The sequence below is a fragment of the Heptranchias perlo genome, chromosome 9, assembly GCF_035084215.1.
Source record: "Heptranchias perlo isolate sHepPer1 chromosome 9, sHepPer1.hap1, whole genome shotgun sequence".
In the NCBI taxonomy this organism is placed as follows: Eukaryota; Metazoa; Chordata; class Chondrichthyes; order Hexanchiformes; family Hexanchidae; genus Heptranchias; species Heptranchias perlo.
In genome coordinates, this window is record NC_090333.1 from 31,848,182 (window position 1) to 31,868,123 (window position 19,942).

General features: G+C 41.5%; 1 protein-coding gene across 1 annotated transcript in view; it reads left to right on the forward strand.

Annotated features, from left to right (window-relative positions):
* LOC137325251 (ERI1 exoribonuclease 3-like) overlaps nucleotides 1-19,942 on the forward strand; it is a 322,541-nt gene that overhangs the window by 137,092 nt on the left and 165,507 nt on the right. The window contains exon 7 of the mRNA XM_067990123.1: nucleotides 14,858-14,957. Within this exon, the coding sequence (XP_067846224.1) occupies nucleotides 14,858-14,957 (100 nt within the window). The remainder of the gene's footprint in view (nucleotides 1-14,857; nucleotides 14,958-19,942) is intronic.

A 19,942-nucleotide genomic window follows, 5' to 3' on the forward strand; every position in this document is an offset into this window, starting at 1 on the left:
ACTTTTTAGTTTAACTCCTAACTCCCTAAATTCAGCTTGTAGGACCTCATCCCGTTTTTTACCTATATCGTTGGTACCTATATGCACCACGACAACTGGCTGTTCACCCTCCCCCTCCAGAATGTCCTGCAGCCGCTCCGAGACATCCCTGACCCTTGCACCAGGGAGGCAGCATATCATCCTGGAGTCTCGGTTGCGTCTGCAGAAACGTCTGTCTATTCCCCTTACAATCGTGTCCCCTATCACTATAGCTCTGCCACTCTTTTTCCTGCCCTCCTGTGCAGCAGAGCCAGCCACGGTGCCATGAACCTGGCCGCTGTCACCTGGTCGAGAATATAGGAAATGCGGCAGCCAGTTTGTGCACAGCGAAATCCCACAAACATGAAGCCACACTCCAGAGACTTGAGCACATAATTTAGGCTGACACTTCAATGCAGTATTGAAGGAGTCCTGCACTGTCAGAGGTGCCATCTTTTGTATGAGATGTTAAACTGATGCCCTGCTTGCCCTCAGAGGTGGATGTAAAAGATCCCATGGCACTATTCGAAGAAGAGCAGAGGAGTTATCCAAGTGCCCTGGCCAATATTTCTCTCTCAACCAACACCACAAAAACAGATTATCTGGTCATTATTTCATTGCTGTTTGCTGTGGGACCTTGCTGTGTGCAAATTGGCTATTTTTTTTATTCGTTCATGGGATGTGGGCATCTCTGGCAAGACCAGCATTTATTGCCCATCCCTAATCGCCCTATCCTAATGGTCCCTAATGGTGGTGAGCTGCCTTCTTGAACCGCTGCAGTCCGTGTGGTGAAGGTTCTCCCACAGTGCTGTTAGGAAGGGAGTTCCAGGATTTTGACCCAGCGACGATGAAGGAACAGCGATATATTTCCAAGTCGGGATAGTGCGTGACTTGGAGGGGAACGTGCGGGTGGTGTTGTTCCCACGTGCCTGCTGCCCTTGTCCTTCTCGGTGGTAGAGGTCACAGGTTTGGGAGGTGCTGTCGAAGAAGCCTTGGCGCGTTGCTGCATTGCATCCTGTAGATGGTACACACTGTAGCCATGGTGCGCCGGTGGTGAAGGGAGTGAATATTTAGGGTGGTGGATGGGGTGCCAATCAAGCGAGCTGCTTTGTCCTGGATGGTGTTGAGCTTTTTGAGTGTTATTGGAGCTGCACTCATCCAGGCAAGTGGAGAGTATTCCATCACACTTGCATCACACTGCCGCGTTTCCTACAACAGTGACTACACTTCAAAAGTACTTCATTAGCTGTAAAATGCTTCGGGACTAAGGCCGTGAAAGGTGCTATGTAAATGCAAGTCCAACCAACACCACCAAAACAAATTAAGTGAAGTGAAAATAAACCAGCCAGTGAGTCAATGCTCCATAACTCATTTTTCCCATTAAGTACCTGACATCACTCAGTTTATTTTCATTAAACTGTAACCCTGTCGTTTATCCTCTACATATTACCCATTCATTGTCACATTCTCTCATTATCTTCTTTTTAATACATTTTGAACAAATATGTACACTGTTGTTGTCCTTTTTTCTTACACTTGAGGCTAAGTACACATCAAGCAACATTGAGGGGAAGATTTCCACACCTTTTAATTGCATCGAGTCTACAGCACAGAAACAAGCCTTTCAGCCCAACTGGTCTAAATGAGCCTCCTCCCTCCCTACTTCATCTAACCCTATCAGCATATCCTTCTATATCGTTCTCCTTCGTGTGCTCATCTAGCTTCCCCTTATATGCATCTATGCTATGTGCCTCAACTACTCCTTGTGGTAGTGTTTCACATTCTTACCACTCTTTGGGTAAAGATGTTTCTCTTGAATTCCCTGTTGGATTCATTAGTGACCGCTAGTTTTGGACTCCCCCACATGTGGTAAGATTTTCTCTACGTCTACCCTATCACACCCTTTCATTATCTTAAAGATCTCTATCAGGTAACCCCTCAGCCTTTTCTTTTCTAGAGAAAAGAGCCCCAGCCTGTTCAGCCTTTCCTGGAGACCAGAGTTCTATACAAGTTTAACATAACTTCTATGCTTTTCAATTCTGTCCCTTTAAAAATGAACTCCAATGCTTGGTTTGCCTTTTTTATGGCCATATTAACCTGCGTCTCTACTTTTAGTGATTTGCGTATCTATACTTCGAGATCCCTTTGCTCCCCTACCACATTTAGACTCTTATTATCCAAGCAGTATGTGGCCTCCTTATTCTTCCTACCAAAATGTACCACCTCACGCTCATCTATATTGAAATTCATTTGTCAATTATACGCCCATTCTGCAAGTTTATTAATGTTGCCTTGTATTTTGACGCATTCTTCCTTTGTAATAACTACACCCCCCAATTTGGTGACGTTTGCAAATTTTGAAATTGTACTTCCGATTCCCGAGTCCAAATTGTTAACGTAAATTGGTCCCAGCACTGATCCCTGTGGCACACCACTTCCCGCCTTTTGCCAATCTGAGTAGCAACCATTAATCCCTACTCTGTTTTCTGTTTTGTAGCCAGCTTGCTATCCATTCTGCTGCCTGTCCCTGACTCCACATGTTCTGACCTTAGTCATGAGTCTTATGGAAGGCCTTTTGAAAATCCAAATATATTACAGCTACTACAATACCCTTGTCTACTCTTTCTGTTACTTCTTCAAAGAATTCAATAAGGTTGATCATGCATGACTTTCCCTTGTGAAATCTGTGCTGAGTATTCTTTATTATACTTTTGTTTTCTAAATGTTTTTCTATTACATTGATTAAAGAGTCCATTATCTTTCCTACCACCGATGTTAAGCTAACTGGTCTATAGTTCCCTGGACTTGTTCAATCTCCCTTTTTAAATATAGGAAAAACATTAGCTGCCCACCAGTCCTCTGGCACTTCTCCGTTTTCTGATGAATTGTTATATATATGTAATAGTGCTTCTGCTAGCTCTTCCCTAACTTCTTTTAATACACGCGGATGAGAGTTTTATCCACTCTGCGTTTGATTAGTTTGTCAGTTACCTCCCCTCTTTCTATCTTAAATGTCTTTATATCAATTTTGATCTCTTCTAATGTCTTGTCCACCTTGTTAGTCTCCCTGGTAAATACTGAGGCAAAGGAACAATTCAATATTTCTGCCATTTCGCTGTCATTGCCTGTGAGTCTATCTTGTGCATCTTGTTCTTGCTTTTTAGAGGAATATATTTCTTCTGAGCTCTATTGATCGTTGTTTTAAATATTTCCCACTGCTGTTCTATCTTTGTTGAAATTTTTTTCCAGTTTACCATCCCTAGTTTCATTCTCATCCCTTAAAATTGAGCTTTTTTCAATCTATTACTTTGGTCTTAGACTTAAGTAAGACGTTCTCAAACATTATTTTAAATCTTATTTTGTTATGATCGCTATTGCCTAGATGTTCTCCTTTACTTACTTCTGTTATCTGTTCTGGTTCATTTCTCATTACTAGATCCAGCAGTAATTGTGGTCATTATTGAAGAATTATCACAAACTGTTGAGCAGTTTGAGACTGCTCGGCTCTTACTGGCATATGCAAATTGCATTATAGTTGATTGAAAAAATCTTTTTTGTAGTCTAATTTAGTTCACAGATTTTGAGCAGTATATTTGCACAACATATGTCTATTTGTCTTTTGACATGGTTCAGCTCCCTGCCTCTTAAGCCAGATGGATAAAAAGAATGACCATCTCTATGACTAGTGGAAACATTCCCTTTTAAATGAGCAATGTGATCAAAATATTTTTTGCTCTGTGCAAAGCAAATTAATTATTGCAGAGTACTTGCAGCACAATTTTTGTTTTCGTCTTCAGTGTTGATGGGATTGCTGGTGAGAAATCTGCTATCATCCAAGTCTGAATTCCACCCAGCAGTAATCAAAAATATGTTTTTTTTTAAATGCCCAATGGATGCTTACCAATTGTGACGACCATTGTCACTCTTGTACACTGCAGAAGGATAACGGAACAGGCCACTCAAAAGATATTTGTGTATGACATGCTAAGCCACATGGCTGCTCCATTTACACCAGTTTTATTCCATTTTTACTCGGCATCAGTTTTGAAGACCTTGTCAAATTTTGACATCCTAATTTCAAAAAACACTTGAAAAATTTATTTGAACTCCTGCTAATAACTCTCAAGCCATGCATTATAATTTTATTATGATGAATAACATATTACTTAAAATAATTAATTCTTATGTAAATTGGTTTAATTTGAAAATAGACTCTCCCCATAACTCAAACTGTAGGCTTTAACTTTATGAAAACATGAATGGTTTAATTGTTACATTGTTAAGGTTTAATGATTTTTAATTAGATCAAATTAGCACATGTAAATGTAATTGGCCACAGTATAGAATTTTTGCCTGAATAATAAGGCTACTATCGATTTTTATTTACTGGGCTTTTCCAGTTATTTTACATTTTAAAATAAAAATGAGTAAATTTAAAAGAAAATCACTCTTTGACCAAGTCAGTTGAATATGTGTGGAATGATTATCATATGTCTTCCACCCTAGTTATGCTGGAAAATGGGGCGGTAGGCAAATGAATATTTAAAAAAAAACAAGTCACACTCATTGGCCATCTGAGGCTCAACCAATTCAATATTTGAGTGGTCATCGAAATGGGTGGCCAGCGCTCCCAGCTGAAATAGGCAGGAACCTTACTTACCTTGAGTTACATCGAGTCTACAGCATAGAAACGGGCCATTCGGCCCAACTGGTCTATGCCGGCATTTATGCTCCACACTAGCCTCCTCCCACTCCTATTCATCTAACCCGATCAGTATACCCTTCTATTCCTTTCTCCCTCATGTTCTTATCTAGCTCCCCCTTAAATGCATCAACGCTATTTGCCTCAATTACTCCTTTTGGTAGCACGTTCCACGTTCTTACTACTCTTTAGGTAAAGAAGTTTCTCCTGAATTCCCTATTGGATTTATTAGTGACTAACTTATATTTATGACCTCTAGGTTTGGACTCCCGCACAAGTAGAAACATTTTCACTACGTCTACCCTATCAAACCCTTCCATCATCTTAAAGACCTCCAACAGGTCACCCCTCAGCCTTCTCTTTTCTAAGCAATCTTACAACACTAGGTTATAGTCCAACAGTTTTATTTGAAAATCACAAGCTTTCGGAGCTTACCTCCTTCATCAGGTGATTGAGTGAAGGGTTCTAAAATCGCATAGCATATATTAGGCTGGGAGACAGTCACAGCAATCAAAGGTGTCGTTGGTGTTCAGACAGGTTAGCCACGGAAAACATTACATCCCAGTATACTGAATACACAATGGGTCAGATTACACAGACAAAGAGAGAAAGAGACCCAAAAGGCAGCGAGAGAGAGAGAGAGAATGTCCAGTTGTATTAAAAACAGATAACTTTTTTTCCCGCTGGTGGGGTTACGTGTCGCGTGACATGAACCCAAGATCCCGGTTGAGGCCGTCCTCATGGGTGCGGAACTTGGCTATCAATTTCTGCTCGACGATTTTGCGTTGTCGTGTGTCTCGAAGGCCGCCTTGGAGAACGCTTACCCGAAGATCGGTGGCTGAATGTCCTTGACTGCTGAAGTGTTCCCCAACTGGGAGGGAACCCTCCTGTCTGGCGATTGTTGCGCGGTGTCCGTTCATCCGTTGTCGCAGTGTCTGCATGGTCTCGCCAATGTACCATGCTCCGGGGCATCCTTTCCTGCAACGTATGAGGTAGACAACGTTGGCCGAGTCACAGGAGTATGAACCAAGTACCTGGTGGGTGGTGTCCTCTCGTGTGATGGTGGTATCTGTGTCGATGACCTGGCATGTCTTGCAGAGGTTGCCGTGGCAGGGTTGTGTGGTGTCGTGGACGCTGTTCTCCTGAAAGCTGGGTAATTTGCTGCGAACGATGGTCTGTTTGAGGTTGGGTGGCTGTTTAAAGGCGAGTAGTGGAGGCGTGGGGATGGCCTTAGCGAGGTGTTCGTCGTCATTGATGACATGTTGAAGGCTGCGGCGAACATGGCGTAGTTTCTCCGCTCCTTGGAAGTACTGGACGACGAAGGGTACTCTGTTGGTTGCGTCCCGTGTTTGTCATCTGAGGAGGTCTATGCGATTCTTCGCTGTGGCCCGTCGGAACTGTCGATCGACGAGTCGAGCGTCATATCCCGTTCTTACGAGGGCGTCTTTCAGCGTCTGTAGGCGTCCATCGCGTTCCTCCTCGTCTGAGGAAAAGAGCCCCAGCCTGTTCAGCCTTTCCTGATAAGTAGATCCTCTCAGTTTTGCTAACATGCTTGTGAATCATTTTTGCACCTTTTCCAGTGCTCTATATCCTTTTTATAACAACAACAACTTGCATTTCTATAGCGCCTTTAACGTAATAAAACGTCCCAAGGTGCTTCACAGGAGTGTTATCAAACAAAATTCGACACCGAGTCACATAAGGAGATATTAGGACAGGTGACTAAAAGCTTGGTCAAAGAGGTAGGTTTTAAGGAGGGTCTGAGAGGTGGAGAGATTTAGGGAGGGAATTCCAGAGATTAGGGCCTAGGCAGCTGAAGGCATGGCTGCCAATTTGGAGCAATTTAAAATCGGGGAAGCACAAGAGGCAAGAATTGGAGGAGCGCAGAGATCTCGGAGGGTTGCGGGGCTGGAGAAGGTTACAGAGATAGGGAGCGGTGAGGCCGTGAAGGGATTTGAAAACAAGGATGAGAATTTTAAAATTGAGGCGTACCCGGACCGAGAGCCAATGTAGGTCAGCGAGCACAGGGGTTATGGTTGAATGGGACTTGATGCAAGTTAGGATATGTGCAGCAGAGTTTTGAATGAACTCAAGTTTATGGAGGGTGGAAGATGGGAGGCCGGCCAGGAGAGCATTGGAATAGTCGAGTCTAGAGGTACAAAGGCATGGATGAGGGTTTCAGCAGCAGATCAGCTGAGATGGGCAGTGTTACGGAGGTGGAAGTAGGTGGTCTTAGTGATGGAGTGGATATGTGGTCGGAAGCTCATCTAAGGATCAAATAGGATGCCAAGGTTGCGAACGGTCTGGTTCAGCCTCAGACAGTGGCCAGGGAAAGGGATGGAATTGGTGGCTAGGGAACGGAGTTCATGGCGGGGTCTGAAGACAGTGACTTCGGCCTTCCCAGTATCTCGGAGGAAATTTTTGCTGAACTCGGACAAGCATGTGACAAATGAGACAGTGGAGGGGTCGAGAGAGGTGGTGCTGAGGTAGAGCTGGGTGTTATCATGTGGAATCTGACATGTTTTTGGATGATGTTGCCAAGGGGCAGCATGTAGATGAGAAATAGGACGGGGCCAAGGCTATATCCTTCTGAGACTCCAGAGGTAACGGTGTGGGAGCGGGAAGAGAAGCCATTGCAGTTGATTCTTTGGCTATGACTGGATAGATAAGAATGGAACCAGGTGAGCGCAGTCCCACCAGCTGGACGACGGAGGAGAGGCGTTGGAAGAGTATGGTGTGGTCAACCATGTCAAAGGCTGCAGACAGGACGAGAAAGATGAGGAGGGCCATTTCAGTACCGTGGCAGGGTCAGGAACCTGAATGGAGGGATTCAAACATGGAGTTGCGGGAGAGATGGGCACGGATTTGGGAGACAACAACACGTTCAAGGACTTTGGAGAGGAAAGGGAAGTTGGAGATGGGGCGGTAGTTTGCAAGGACAGAGGGGTCAATGGTGAGTTTTTTGAGGAGGGAGGTGATCGCAGCAGATTTGAATGGGAGGAGACAGTACCTGAGGAGAGAGAACCATGAACAATATCAGCTAACATGGAGGCCAGGAAGGGAAGTTGGGCGGTCAGCAGTTTAGTGGGAGTAGGGTCGAGGGAGCAGGAGGTGGGTCTCGTTGTCCAGGTGCACTCGGAGATGGCATGAGTGGAAATAGTAGAGAAACTAGAGGAAGATGCAAGTTCAGGGCTATGGCAGGGGGGAAGCTTAGGGGAAATATTTGCGAGCATCACAGAAAGGCTATTTTATTAGAGTTGGGCAGGAAGACATTTTTGTGGCTTTTATCAATTTTTTTAAACATGGAGACCATATTATACAGTTTTATCGGATAAATCTTGAAAATGCAAGGCATACCTATGTCTGAAACTGCAAATGCCTGTTATATTAGCTATGTTGTTGCTAAATTTTACTATGCTATGATGTTTCCTTCTCCTGAGGAGGAATGCAAGAATGGACATTTAGAAAAACTGAAATAAGCTCCTTGTGAATACCATTTGCTTTTATCTGAAGGATTTTGGTTTTCTCCACATTTTAGAAGGAATAGATACAAAATTGATAACATTATTTTGGTTAATAACACATAAACAAACAACAAAAGAACGTATTTATCCTACAGTAGTGCAGTAGTTAGAGGAGCAACTGATAAAACCTCATGCAGTCCTAACAATGCAGTCTTTTCAGGTTTCTATGTATATTTCCTAAGATTATCTCTCCCACCTTCACAATAAAACGTCCATGGTAGTTCTCAAAAATGCGCTGTGTAAAACAGTGAAGTGATTGATACAGTTGAAGCTGGTTAACTGGAATACACCGGTGGAACAAAATCATCTCATTTATCAGGCTATGTCCATAAAACAAAGCCAAACTGCACTGATTTAAATACTTTAGGAATCAATTGGTGTCTAAGAAAATCTTTCCTATAAAGGAATATCTCCATCGGTTACAGTCCCCTCCTCCATTAACAGGCATCAATTATAGTGTGTTACAGATGCAAGGAACAAACAAATTTTCAGGTTTTGAATCGAGAATTCAACATGTTTTAAAAAGCATCATTTACCTTTGCGACCTATTACATTATAATGATACAGCACACAGACAACTGCTCTACTGCATTTCTTCTGCCTTGTGTTACATTCTAGATCCCCTATGGCTACTGGCTGCTCAGAATGCAGTAGGACATGTTGCTGACATTTATACTGGAGTACAAGTAGTCTTATTCATGGAGATGCCTGGAGCTAGCATGTTCCCTGACCATTGAGCAAAATGACAAGATGCATATCTGATTGCTTATGACCATGATTCTTTGCCAGAACTTCAGCCCTGGACTTATCAGATGACTGCTAACAGCTTTTTCTAAAAAAAAATCAGCACTCAACTCAGTCAAAAACATAAAAATTATACCCTTGCTATGCCTGTCAGACTGGAACCGTTATCAAATTGAAGAATGCTATGAAATTTATACTGTTTATTATGTTTAGGGGGGAAAGATAAAGGTTTATAATATTCACAAGGTATCCTTTTCCTGTAACATTCAGTGAAATAAAACTTGATGTCACTGCAATTTATACCATGAGCTAGAACAGCACTTCAGTTCATGATGCCTGCAAATAGCAAACAAAGTCTCACTGAAAATGGAATAAAACAACCCCCAGTATATTATAAAAAAATATCAAAGGTTGGAGTGTTTTATAAAGATACAGTGCATTTTAGGGTTCGGAAGATGTGAATTAAAAACTGTGATTTATGACATCATCTGAACCCATTGATGTATTACTGCTTTGTAACACGTTCAATCTTATTTGTTATCCTTTATATATGTTCTGACTATATTATTTCTTCATGATCAGTTATGGGTTATCAGTTGATGAGCTTGCCCTGCTTAAAGGGGAAGAAAAGTGTAGGGGGTGTAATATATATATTACAGTGTCTTCAGTGTCCATCATGACACTTGCCTCTGATGAAAAGAATGGCACAAATGAGAATAAGAGCATCCACACAAATTCCACAGCATATATTAGAAAAGAGAACAGATATATGGGAGTGATTTGGAGGCTGTTATCTCCTCTGGGGTGCAACAGAGAGTCATATGAATATTTGATGAGATTTGGTTTCAGTCTTGGCTCAGTAGTAGCACTCCTGCCTCCAGAATCATATGTCCATGGTTTCAAGCTCCCCTCCATACCTTGCTGTGCACAAATTGGCTGCTGCATTTCCCTACAGCAGAGAAGTATTCAAAGATTTGAAGGGTTTGAGAATTTAAATGATGAAAAATTATTACCATCAGTCTATAGTAAGGGGGTATAAACTGCAAAACTGAAGTTGAGTAATAGATTGGAAAAAAGTTAATTTTGAGGGGATGAGAATGGAACTAGAGAAGGTAAAGCTGAATTTTTTTCTGACAGACAAAGAGATAGAACAGCAGTGGGAAATATTTCAAAAGGGGATTGATAGAGTTCAGGAGAAATGTATTCCTCTTTCGAAAAAAAACAAGAACGAGCGAGCTAATAATTAAACACCATGGGTGAATAAAGAGATAAGGGTAAAATTGAAACTAAAGAAAAAGGCATACTCTAAGTACATAGACAATAAAGGAGAGGATGACAAAAGGGAATTTGAAGAGGTTAGAAAAGAAGTCAAAAAAACAATTAGGAAAGCAAAGATGAAGTATAAAATTAAATTATCAAGGAATATAAAAAGAAATAGTAAAGAATTCTACAGACACATAAATAACAAAAAAAAAATCAGGATCGGGATAGGCCCACTAAGGGTTGCACAAGATAAACTCACAGGTAATGACAACGAAATGGCAGAAATTTTGAATAGTTAGTTTGCCTCAGTATTTACCAGGTAGACTAACAAGACATTAGAAGAAGAGATCAAAAATGATATAAAGACATTTAAGATAGAAAGGGGGGGAGATAATTGATAAACTAGAGAGGATAAAACCCCTGGTCCGGATGGATTGAATCAGCCCGAATTAAGAGGTTAGGGAAGAAATAGCAGAGGCACTATTATATATATATATAATGTGTGTGTGTGTGTGTATGTATGGGTATATATATGTAGGGGTATATATGTGTGTATGTGTATTCATTAGAAAACGGAATCGTGCCAGAGAACTGATGGAAATGTTATTCCTATATTTAAAAACGGAGATGGAACAAGTCCAGGGAACTATAAATTGGTGGTAAGAAAAATAATGGAATTTTTAATCAAAGATGTAACAGAAAACCAAAAATATAATAAAAAGTAATCAGCACTGATTTCAAAATGGAAAGTCATGCTCGATCAACCTTATCAAATTCTTTGAAGAAGTAACAGAAAGAGTAGACAAGGGTAATGTAGTAGATTCAGTATATTTGGATTTTCAAAAGGCTTCGAGGACAAGTAGCAGAGTGAATAGCAAGCTAACTCCAAACAGAAAACAGAGTAGGGGTTAATGGTAACTACTCAGTCTGGCAAAAGGTGGGAAGTGGAGTTCCACAGGGATCAGTGCTGGGACCACTGTTGTTCACAATTTACATTAACGATTCGGGAATCAGAAGTACAATTTCAAAATCTGCAGACGAAGACCAAATTGAGGGGTGTAGTTAATACTGAAGTAGAATGCGATAAAATACAAGAAGACATTAATAAACTTGCAGAATGGGCATGTAATTGGCAAATTAATTTCAATATAGATAAGTGTGAGGTGGTGCATTTTGGTAGGAAGAATAAGGAGGCCACATGCTGCTTGGATAGCTGCCCGTACTGGAGCCATTTAACAGCAACAACAACTTGCATTTATATAGCGCCTTTAATGTAGTAAAACATGCCAAGGTGCTTTACAGGAGCATTATCAAACAAAATTTGACACAGAGCCACATGAGATATTAGGACAGGTGGGTTAACCTTTTCACCAAAAGCTTGGTCAAAGAGGTAGGTTTTAAGGAGCATCTTAAAAGAGAGAGGTGGAGAGGCAGAGAGGTTTCGGGAGGGAATTCCAGAGCTTAGGGCCTAGGCAGCTGAAGGCATGGCAGGCAATGTTGGAGCGATGAAAATCAGGAACGCGCAAGAGGCAAGAATTGGAGGAGCGCAGAGATCTCAGAGTTGTAGGGCAGAGATAGGGAGGGGCAAGGCCTTGGAGGGATTTGAAAACAAGGATGAGAACTTTAAAATCGAGGCATTCCTGGACCGGGAGCACAGGGGTGAAAGGTGAATGGGACTTGGTGTGAGTTGGAATACGGGCAGCTGAATTTTGGATGAGCTCAAGTTTATGGAGGGTGGAAGATGGGAGGCCAGCCAGGAGAGCATTGGAATAGTCGAGTCTAGAAGTAACAAAGGCATGGATGAGGGTTTCAGCAGCAGATGAGCTGAGGTGGGGCGGAGACGGGTGATGTTACAAAGGTGGAAGTAGGCAGTCTTGGTGATGGAGCGGATATGTGGTTGGAAGCTCATCTCAGGGTCAAATAGGACGCCAGGATTGCGAACTGTCTGGTTCAGCCTCAAGCAGTGGCCAGGGAGAAGGATGGAGTGGTGGCTAAGGAACGGAGTTTGCGGCGGGGACCAAAGACAATGGTTTCAGTCTTCCCAGTATTTCGTTGGAGGAAATTTTTGCTGTCGGACAAGCAGAGTGACAAATGAGAGACAGTTGGGGTGTCGTCAGCATACAGGTGGAACCTGACATGTTTTCGGATGATGTCGCCAAGGGGCAGCATGTAGATGAGAAATAGGAAGGGGCCAAGGTTAGATCCTTGGTGGACTGCAGAGGTAACATTGCAGGAGCGGGAAGAGAAGCAATTGCACGTGATTCTCTGGCTACGACTGGATAGATAAGAATGGAACCAGGCGAGCGCAGTCCCACCCAGCTGGACTACGGAGGAGAGGCATTGGAGGAGGATGGTGTGGTCAACTGTGTCAAAGGCTGCAGACCAGTCAAGAAGGATAAGGAGGGATAGTTTGCCACGGTCACAGACACATAGGATATCATTTGTGACTTTGATAAGGACTGTTTCAGTACTGTGGCAGGAAACCTGATTGGAGGGATTCAAACATGGAATTGCAGGAAAGATGGGCACGGATTTGGGAGGCGACAACACGTTCAAGGACTTTGGAGAGGAAATGGAGGTTGGAGATGGGGCCACAGTTTGCAAGGTCCACGCATATTTAATTAAGCCTGAATTAACAATATGCTAATTGTTAATAACTGCCAATCAACCTCTGGCACTGAAAATTAACTATTACAAGTGTGGAGTCCTTCAGGTTTTAATTGTTGTTGGATATTTAAAAAATTTTAAATTTAAAATTAAAACATTTTGTTTTACTTTTCCTATCTGTCTCTTTTCTCTCTTTCGTAATCCAATTTTTCTTTCCTTCTCTATTTGTCTTTCTGCACCTGATTTGGCACTGAATTCACGCACTCTAATTTACACTTCCTTGTCAGTTCTTGTGCTGTTTATTTCACAATCCTTCGATACAGTTGGTTCGGGAGATACACAGTTGCTTGCCCTGTTCACTCAGGTCCCAAATGCCCTCGCTGCGAGTTTTTCAACTCACACTTCCAGCAACTTGCAGCGCAAAATATCGTCGAGATTAAACGGGCAAGGGCAAGTCTAACTAAGGGCATCAGATTCACTCCTACTGCAAATTATTGTCCATTGTCTTTGACCCCATCCACTAACTGTGCTCCCTTGCTGCTGACTCCATCTCTCTTTCTGGCCACTACCTCAACCTGAACCAAATCATTTGCAATTTTGCCATTCTGTTTGACCCTGTGCTGATCTTTACACCCCACAACCTAGCCAACACGGAGACCACTTATTTCCAATTCTGCAACATTGCCAGCCTCCTCCCTTTCCCTGACCTCATTCCCTCCACTGCTGAAATTTTCATACCTGCCTTTGTCATCACCAGACTCAAATAATTTCCTTGCTGGTCTCCCATCCTCCACTCCATAAATTCCAATAGAATCAGTAAGCGCTGTTTGCTCATCACCCAATCTTCGCTGACCTACGCTGGGTTCCCATTCCCAATGTTTTTGTCTATAAATTCCCCCATGTGCTTTCCCCACCCTATCTCCTCAGTCTTCTCCAGCCCTATATTCCCACCCAAATGTTCCAGTCCTCTGACTCCAGCCTTCTATGTGTCCTCACTTTGCCTGACTATTGATGGCAAGCCTTCAGCTGTCTCTGTCCTATTCTCTGGAACTTCCTCCCTGAACCTCTCTGCCTTTGTACCTTTCTCTTCATCTTTAATAACCTCCGCAAAACCCATCTCTTCAACCGAGTTCTTGGTCAGCCCTCCTAATCTCTCCTGACACCTTCGGACACTTTTCATATTAAAAGTTCTATATAAATGCAAGTTGTTATTGTTCTTGATGGGAGGTAAATGCAATGGCTTCCTCTGAAATTTGGAGCGTCACTACATATACACAGTGCATAGTGGTGCTAAAGTTCCAGAGGAAAAATGTGTTCAATTTTGTATGACCCAAATAACTTAGTAGGAATGATTGAGGGGGCATTATTTATCATGCCTTGCTCATTTACTCTAGCAAGCTAGATAAAAGAAGAATCTTACTGCTAATTCTGAGTAGTTCGTATCATCTTCGAGATTTCACCGCCCTCCCCCAGGGAATTCATAATTCTCCTGTGGAGAAGGCCTTAGAAGCCTTCTCCTCCATGCCAGATTTCCCATGCTTGCCCCCGCCCTTGCTATTCTGCTGTAACCATTTACATCTCCTCTGGACCCATCTTTTGTTTCTTGTCTCATTATCACCCCCTTTTGCCTTGTACCATCATTCCTTTTGTCATTTAATCACTCCTGCCCTCCACTCTATCACAAACCTTCCTCTTTTGTTCTTTCCTTACCTCTTCCACCACGAACCCCCCCCCCCCCCCCGCCGCCCCTCTTGTCCCTGGCTCTGTACTTGATTTTTAAAAAACTGTTAAATCATTACTTCTTCCAGTTCTGATGAAAGGTCATCGACCTGGACCGTTAACTCTGTTTCTTGCTCCATTGATGCTGCCTGTCCTGCTGAGTGTTTTCCAACATTTTCTGTTTGTTTTTTATTCCAGATTTCCAGCATCTGCAGTATTTTGCTTTTGTATTCATAATTCTTTGTTAGTTATTCATCTTCCTTCCTTTTGACCTCCCAAGGCGTACGGCTCTGCAACAGGAAATTATCCAAAGAGTGGATTGCCGTTCATGATCAAAGAGTTGAATTTGCAACACATTGGCAGACTACATAGTGGGATTGGTGAGTACGTTAGAGTTACCATTCATCTAAAATCGACAATATAACCATGGAGCTACGTGGAAAGAAAAGTGTTAGTTATATTATTTGCATTTAAAATTTGCGACCTGGATATTTAATAGACTAACTGAATAGTCCAACTACGATACTGTTCAATAATTAGCAATTCCTTTTTATTTATATGTTGCCTGAGATAGTTTTGTGAAAGAAAGTTGTTACTCCAAATTTTGCAGTGATGATATTTAAAAGCTGATTATTGCAGCAATGCCTCATACAAGCAAAATTTAATATGACTTGCATACTTCAGTAAAAGCAGGTCCATGGAGCATCTCCCACACGATCTTGGCATGTTTGCTTTTCCTGCTAGACAGGAGATAAGACATAATGGGAGTGAAATTCAACTTCGGCGGGGGCGCTAAACAGGCGGTAGCAGATGGGCTACCTGTTACACATCCCACCTGATTTTCTTTTCCATTGAACTTATTGTGATGAAGATATGTAGATGCTATTCACAGCTTTTCTCATAACGAAGAAATGGCAAGCCACGAATGCTTTATTTTTACTCTTGACATTTACATTCAACTTTTTATTTCACACTACAAATTTGTATTGATTTAAATGTTTAAAATGTATTTTTAACACTTAAATGAAGAAAACTTTGCATTGATTTCCCTCCTCAGTTCTTTTTGTAATATAACTAAACATAACTGACTCTCAGATTTATAAATGTCAGCTTGATTCAATTGGTAGCACTTTTGCCTGAGTCAGCAGATTGTGGGTTCAAGGCCCATTCCAGAACCTGAGCACATCACCTAGGGCGGCACTTTAGTATAGTACTGAAGAAGGATTGATGAATTGTTAGAGGTGCAGTCCTTCGGATTGTTATAAAACTAGATAGCCAGGTGATGAAGGATAGCATACTAGAGCCTAGTCTTCAGTTGCTTCCAAGCCTTCATTCACAGAGCTCCACATTTACACCCACACCACACCCTAGATCAGCTCTCTTATAAATGGATACAAGAGAGTTCCCAATTGATACGCTCCAGCTGAATACAATTAACATTAATTGCTATAAATCACATGGATACAGTTAACACAGATGACACTTTAGAACAAGGCCCTGTCTGCCTGTTCTGGAGGTCCAGATAGATGTTAAGGATCCTATGGCAATATGGTAGAGGAGGGAATTTCCAGGTGTATCCTCAAATAACATCACAAAATAATAGATTTATTGGTCATTAATCTCACAAGAACATAGGAATTGCTAAACAAAAAAAGACCCTGGTCCTTCGAATTCGCCTTGTACCATTCTGGCCATCACATGACACAAAAATACAGAGTTGTTGACTAATCATGGCAATCAATCACTATCAATCAGGCTACAACAGACCCAGACAAGAGTCAAGGAAAACAGTGGTGGAAAGCGTTGGGAACTGTTCCTCCCAAGCATGCTACCATATATCATGTCTCAAATTACTCTACAATTTAACCCCTTAAGACCTGGTATCATTCTGGTGAATCTACTTTGTATCCCTCCCCCCCCCCCCCCCCCCCCCCACCTCTTATCCCCTCTTTTTCTTACATTTTATTTCCAGTCGAACCCTGCACTCCCTTTTTTGGTTTAAAGTCCTTTCTACCGTCAAATTTATCCTTTCTGCTAGGACTTTGGTTCCAGCCCGGGTCAGGTGCGGCCCATTGCAGCGGTACAGCTCCTTTCTGTCCCAGTACTGGTGCCAGTGTCATAAGAACATAAGAAACAGGAGCAGGAATAGGCCATACGGCCCCTCGAGCCTGCTCCACCATTCAATCGGATCATGGCTGATCTTCAACCTCAACTTCACTTTCCTGCCCAATCCCCATATCCCTTGATTCCCCTGAAGTTCAAAAATCTATCCATCTCAGCCTTGAATATATTCAGTGACTCAGCATCCACATCCCTCTGGGATAGAGAATTCCAAAGATTCACAACCCCCTGCGTGAAGAAAGTCCTCCTCATATCAGTCTTTAATGGCCGACACCTTATCCTGCGACTATGCCCCCTAGTTCTAGATTCTCTAGCCAGGGGAAATAATCTCTCAGCATCTACCTTGTCAAGTTCCCTAATAATCTTATATGTTTCAATGAGATCACCTCTCATCCTTCTAAACTCCAGGGAGAATAGGCCCATGCTACTCAACCTCTCCTCATAGGACAACCCTCTCATTCCCAGGAATTAATCTAGTGAATATTTGTTGCAGCCTCTGTAAGGCAAGTATATCCTTTCTGAGTTAAGGAGATCAAAACTGTATGCAGTACTCCAGGTGAGGTCTCACCAACGCCCTGTACAATTGTACTAAGACTTCCTTACTCTTGTAGTCCAACCCGCTTGCAATAAAGGCCAACATGCCATTTGCTTTCCTAATTGCTTGCTGTACCTGCATACTAACTTTTTGTGTTTCTTGTACGAGGACACCCAAGTCTCTCTGAACAACAACATTCAATATTTTTTCACCATTTAAATAATATTCTGTTTTTCTATTCTTACCAAGTGAATAACCTCACATTTCCCCACATTATATTCCATCTGTCACCTTCTTGCCCAGTCGCTTAATCTGTCTATATCCCTTTGCAGACTCTGTGTCCTCTCACAGATTACTTTCCCACCTAGCTTTGTATCGTCAGCAAACTTGGATACATTACTCTCAGTCCCTTCATCTAACTCATTAATATAGATTGTAAATGGCTGATGCCCACTAATTGTGGCACCCCACTAATAACAACCTGCCAACCTGAAAATGACCAGTTTATTCTCTGTTTACTCTCTGTTTTCTGTCCGTTAACCAATCCTCTATCCATTCTAATATATTACCCCCAACCCCATGAGCCCTTATCATGTGTAACAACCTTTTATGTGGCACCTTATCGAATGCCTTTTGAAAATCCAAATAGATTACATCCACTGGTTCCCCTTTATCTACCCTGCTAATTACGTCCTCAAAAAACTCTAATAAATTTGTCAAACATGATTTCCCTTTCATAATACCATGTTGACTCTGCCGAATCATATTATGATTTTCTAAGTGCCCAGTTATCACTTCCTTAATAATGAATTCCAGCATTTTCCCAATGACCAGTGTCAGGCTAAGTGGCCTGTAGTTCCCTGTTTTCTCTGTCCCTCCCTTCTTCAATAGCGGGGTTACATTTGTTACCATCCAGTCCACTGGGACCATTCCAGAATCTAGAAAATTTTGGAAGATCATAACCAATGCATCCGCTATCTCTGCAGCCACCTCTTTTAGAACCCCACAATGTAGGCCATCGAGTCCAGGGGATTTGTCGGCTTTTAGTCCCATTAGTTTGTCCAGTACTTTTTCTCTAGTAATATTAATTGTTTTAAGTTCCTCACTCTCATTTACCCATTGGTTCCCCACTGTTTTTGGTATGCTTTTTGTGTCTTCTACTGTGAAGACAGGTACAAAATATTTGTTTAACGCCTCTGCCATTTCCTGATTCCTGATTATAATTTCTCCTGTCTCAGCCTTTAAGGAACCAATGTTTACTTTTGCTACTCTCCTCCTTTTTACATACTTATAGAAGCTCTTACAATCCGTTTTTATATTTCTTGCTAGTTTACTTTCACATTCTATTTTCTGCCTTTTTATCAATTTTTTGGTCATCCTTTGTTGGTTTCTAAAACTCTCCCAATCCCCAGGAATATAACTCTTCTTGGCAACATTATGGGCTTCTTCTACAATCTAATACTCTCCAACTTCTTTAATTAGCCACGGGTGGATCACTTTTCCCGTGGAGTTTTTATTTCTCAATGGAATGTATACTTGTTGAGAATATTGAAATATTTCTTTAAATCTTTGCCATTGCTTTTCAACTGTCAAACCCTTTAATTTAATTTCCCAATCTACCTTTGACAACTCGCCCCTCATATCTATCTAATTGGCTTTATTTAAGTTTAAGACTCTAGTTTGTGTCCAATTGGTGTCCCATGAAATGGAACCTCTCCTTCCCATATCAAACCTTCAACTATGCATTTACTCTCCTGATCTGTTTATCCCTATGCCAATTAGCATGTGGTTCTGGTAGTAAGCTGGAGACTACCACCTTCAAGGCTCTGCTTTTTAATTTAGTGCCTAGTTTCTGATAGTCCCTCAGCAGGACCTCCTCCCTGTTCACAGTCTCAGTGTCCAAAAAGTCACACATTTTGCAGTCTCGACAGACTGCTTGTGCTGCTATTATCTGTGCTTGCTTTATTTATTTATTTTTCATTTATTGTACAGCAGTTATTTATTTACCTATTTCCATTGTTAACTGATTCACCTCTAATACTAAATTTTGATTATCCAATGGATTTAATTTGATTTCTTTTAGGTACTTTTTATTGCTCAGTTTAGTTTAATTAGTCTTATTAATGTCAGTATTTATTTAATTTTTATTCCTTACTTAAAGCGGCTAGTAAGGTTTTTACCCTTGCTTGTTAATTTATTAATTTATATTTTTGTTAAGTTTAGTAGCTCCTTAATCCACCATATGGTTAAGTGTTACCGGAAAATTAAATAATTGAACCTAATTCCCATTGTCACCAAACTCCCATTTTAAAAGTTGTCACTCTGTTCCCAATTCACTCAGACACAAACCAGTTTCAACTGGTCAGTCAACCCCCAGCCACACGATTTCTAATTAACACCTGGCTAGCGACCTACTTACAGTTGACTGACAGTTAATTGCGAACTGACTTGCAATTTTTTTCAACAAAGTTTAAATTTCTGATTTTTAAAAAAATTCTGAACTACATACCATTGGTTTCCCATTTTAAAAATTCTCACTTTGTTCCCAGCTCAGTCCATTACCAGTTCACTGTGCTATGCTCTCTGCTCAAGCCCTGAAAGCACAATTACGTTTTTATTAATGCCACTTTTATGGGACATTTTAAAAAATTTTCAATGTACGGTCATGTAGTAATACTTTATTGTCAGGCTCTTCTCATTAATAGAATA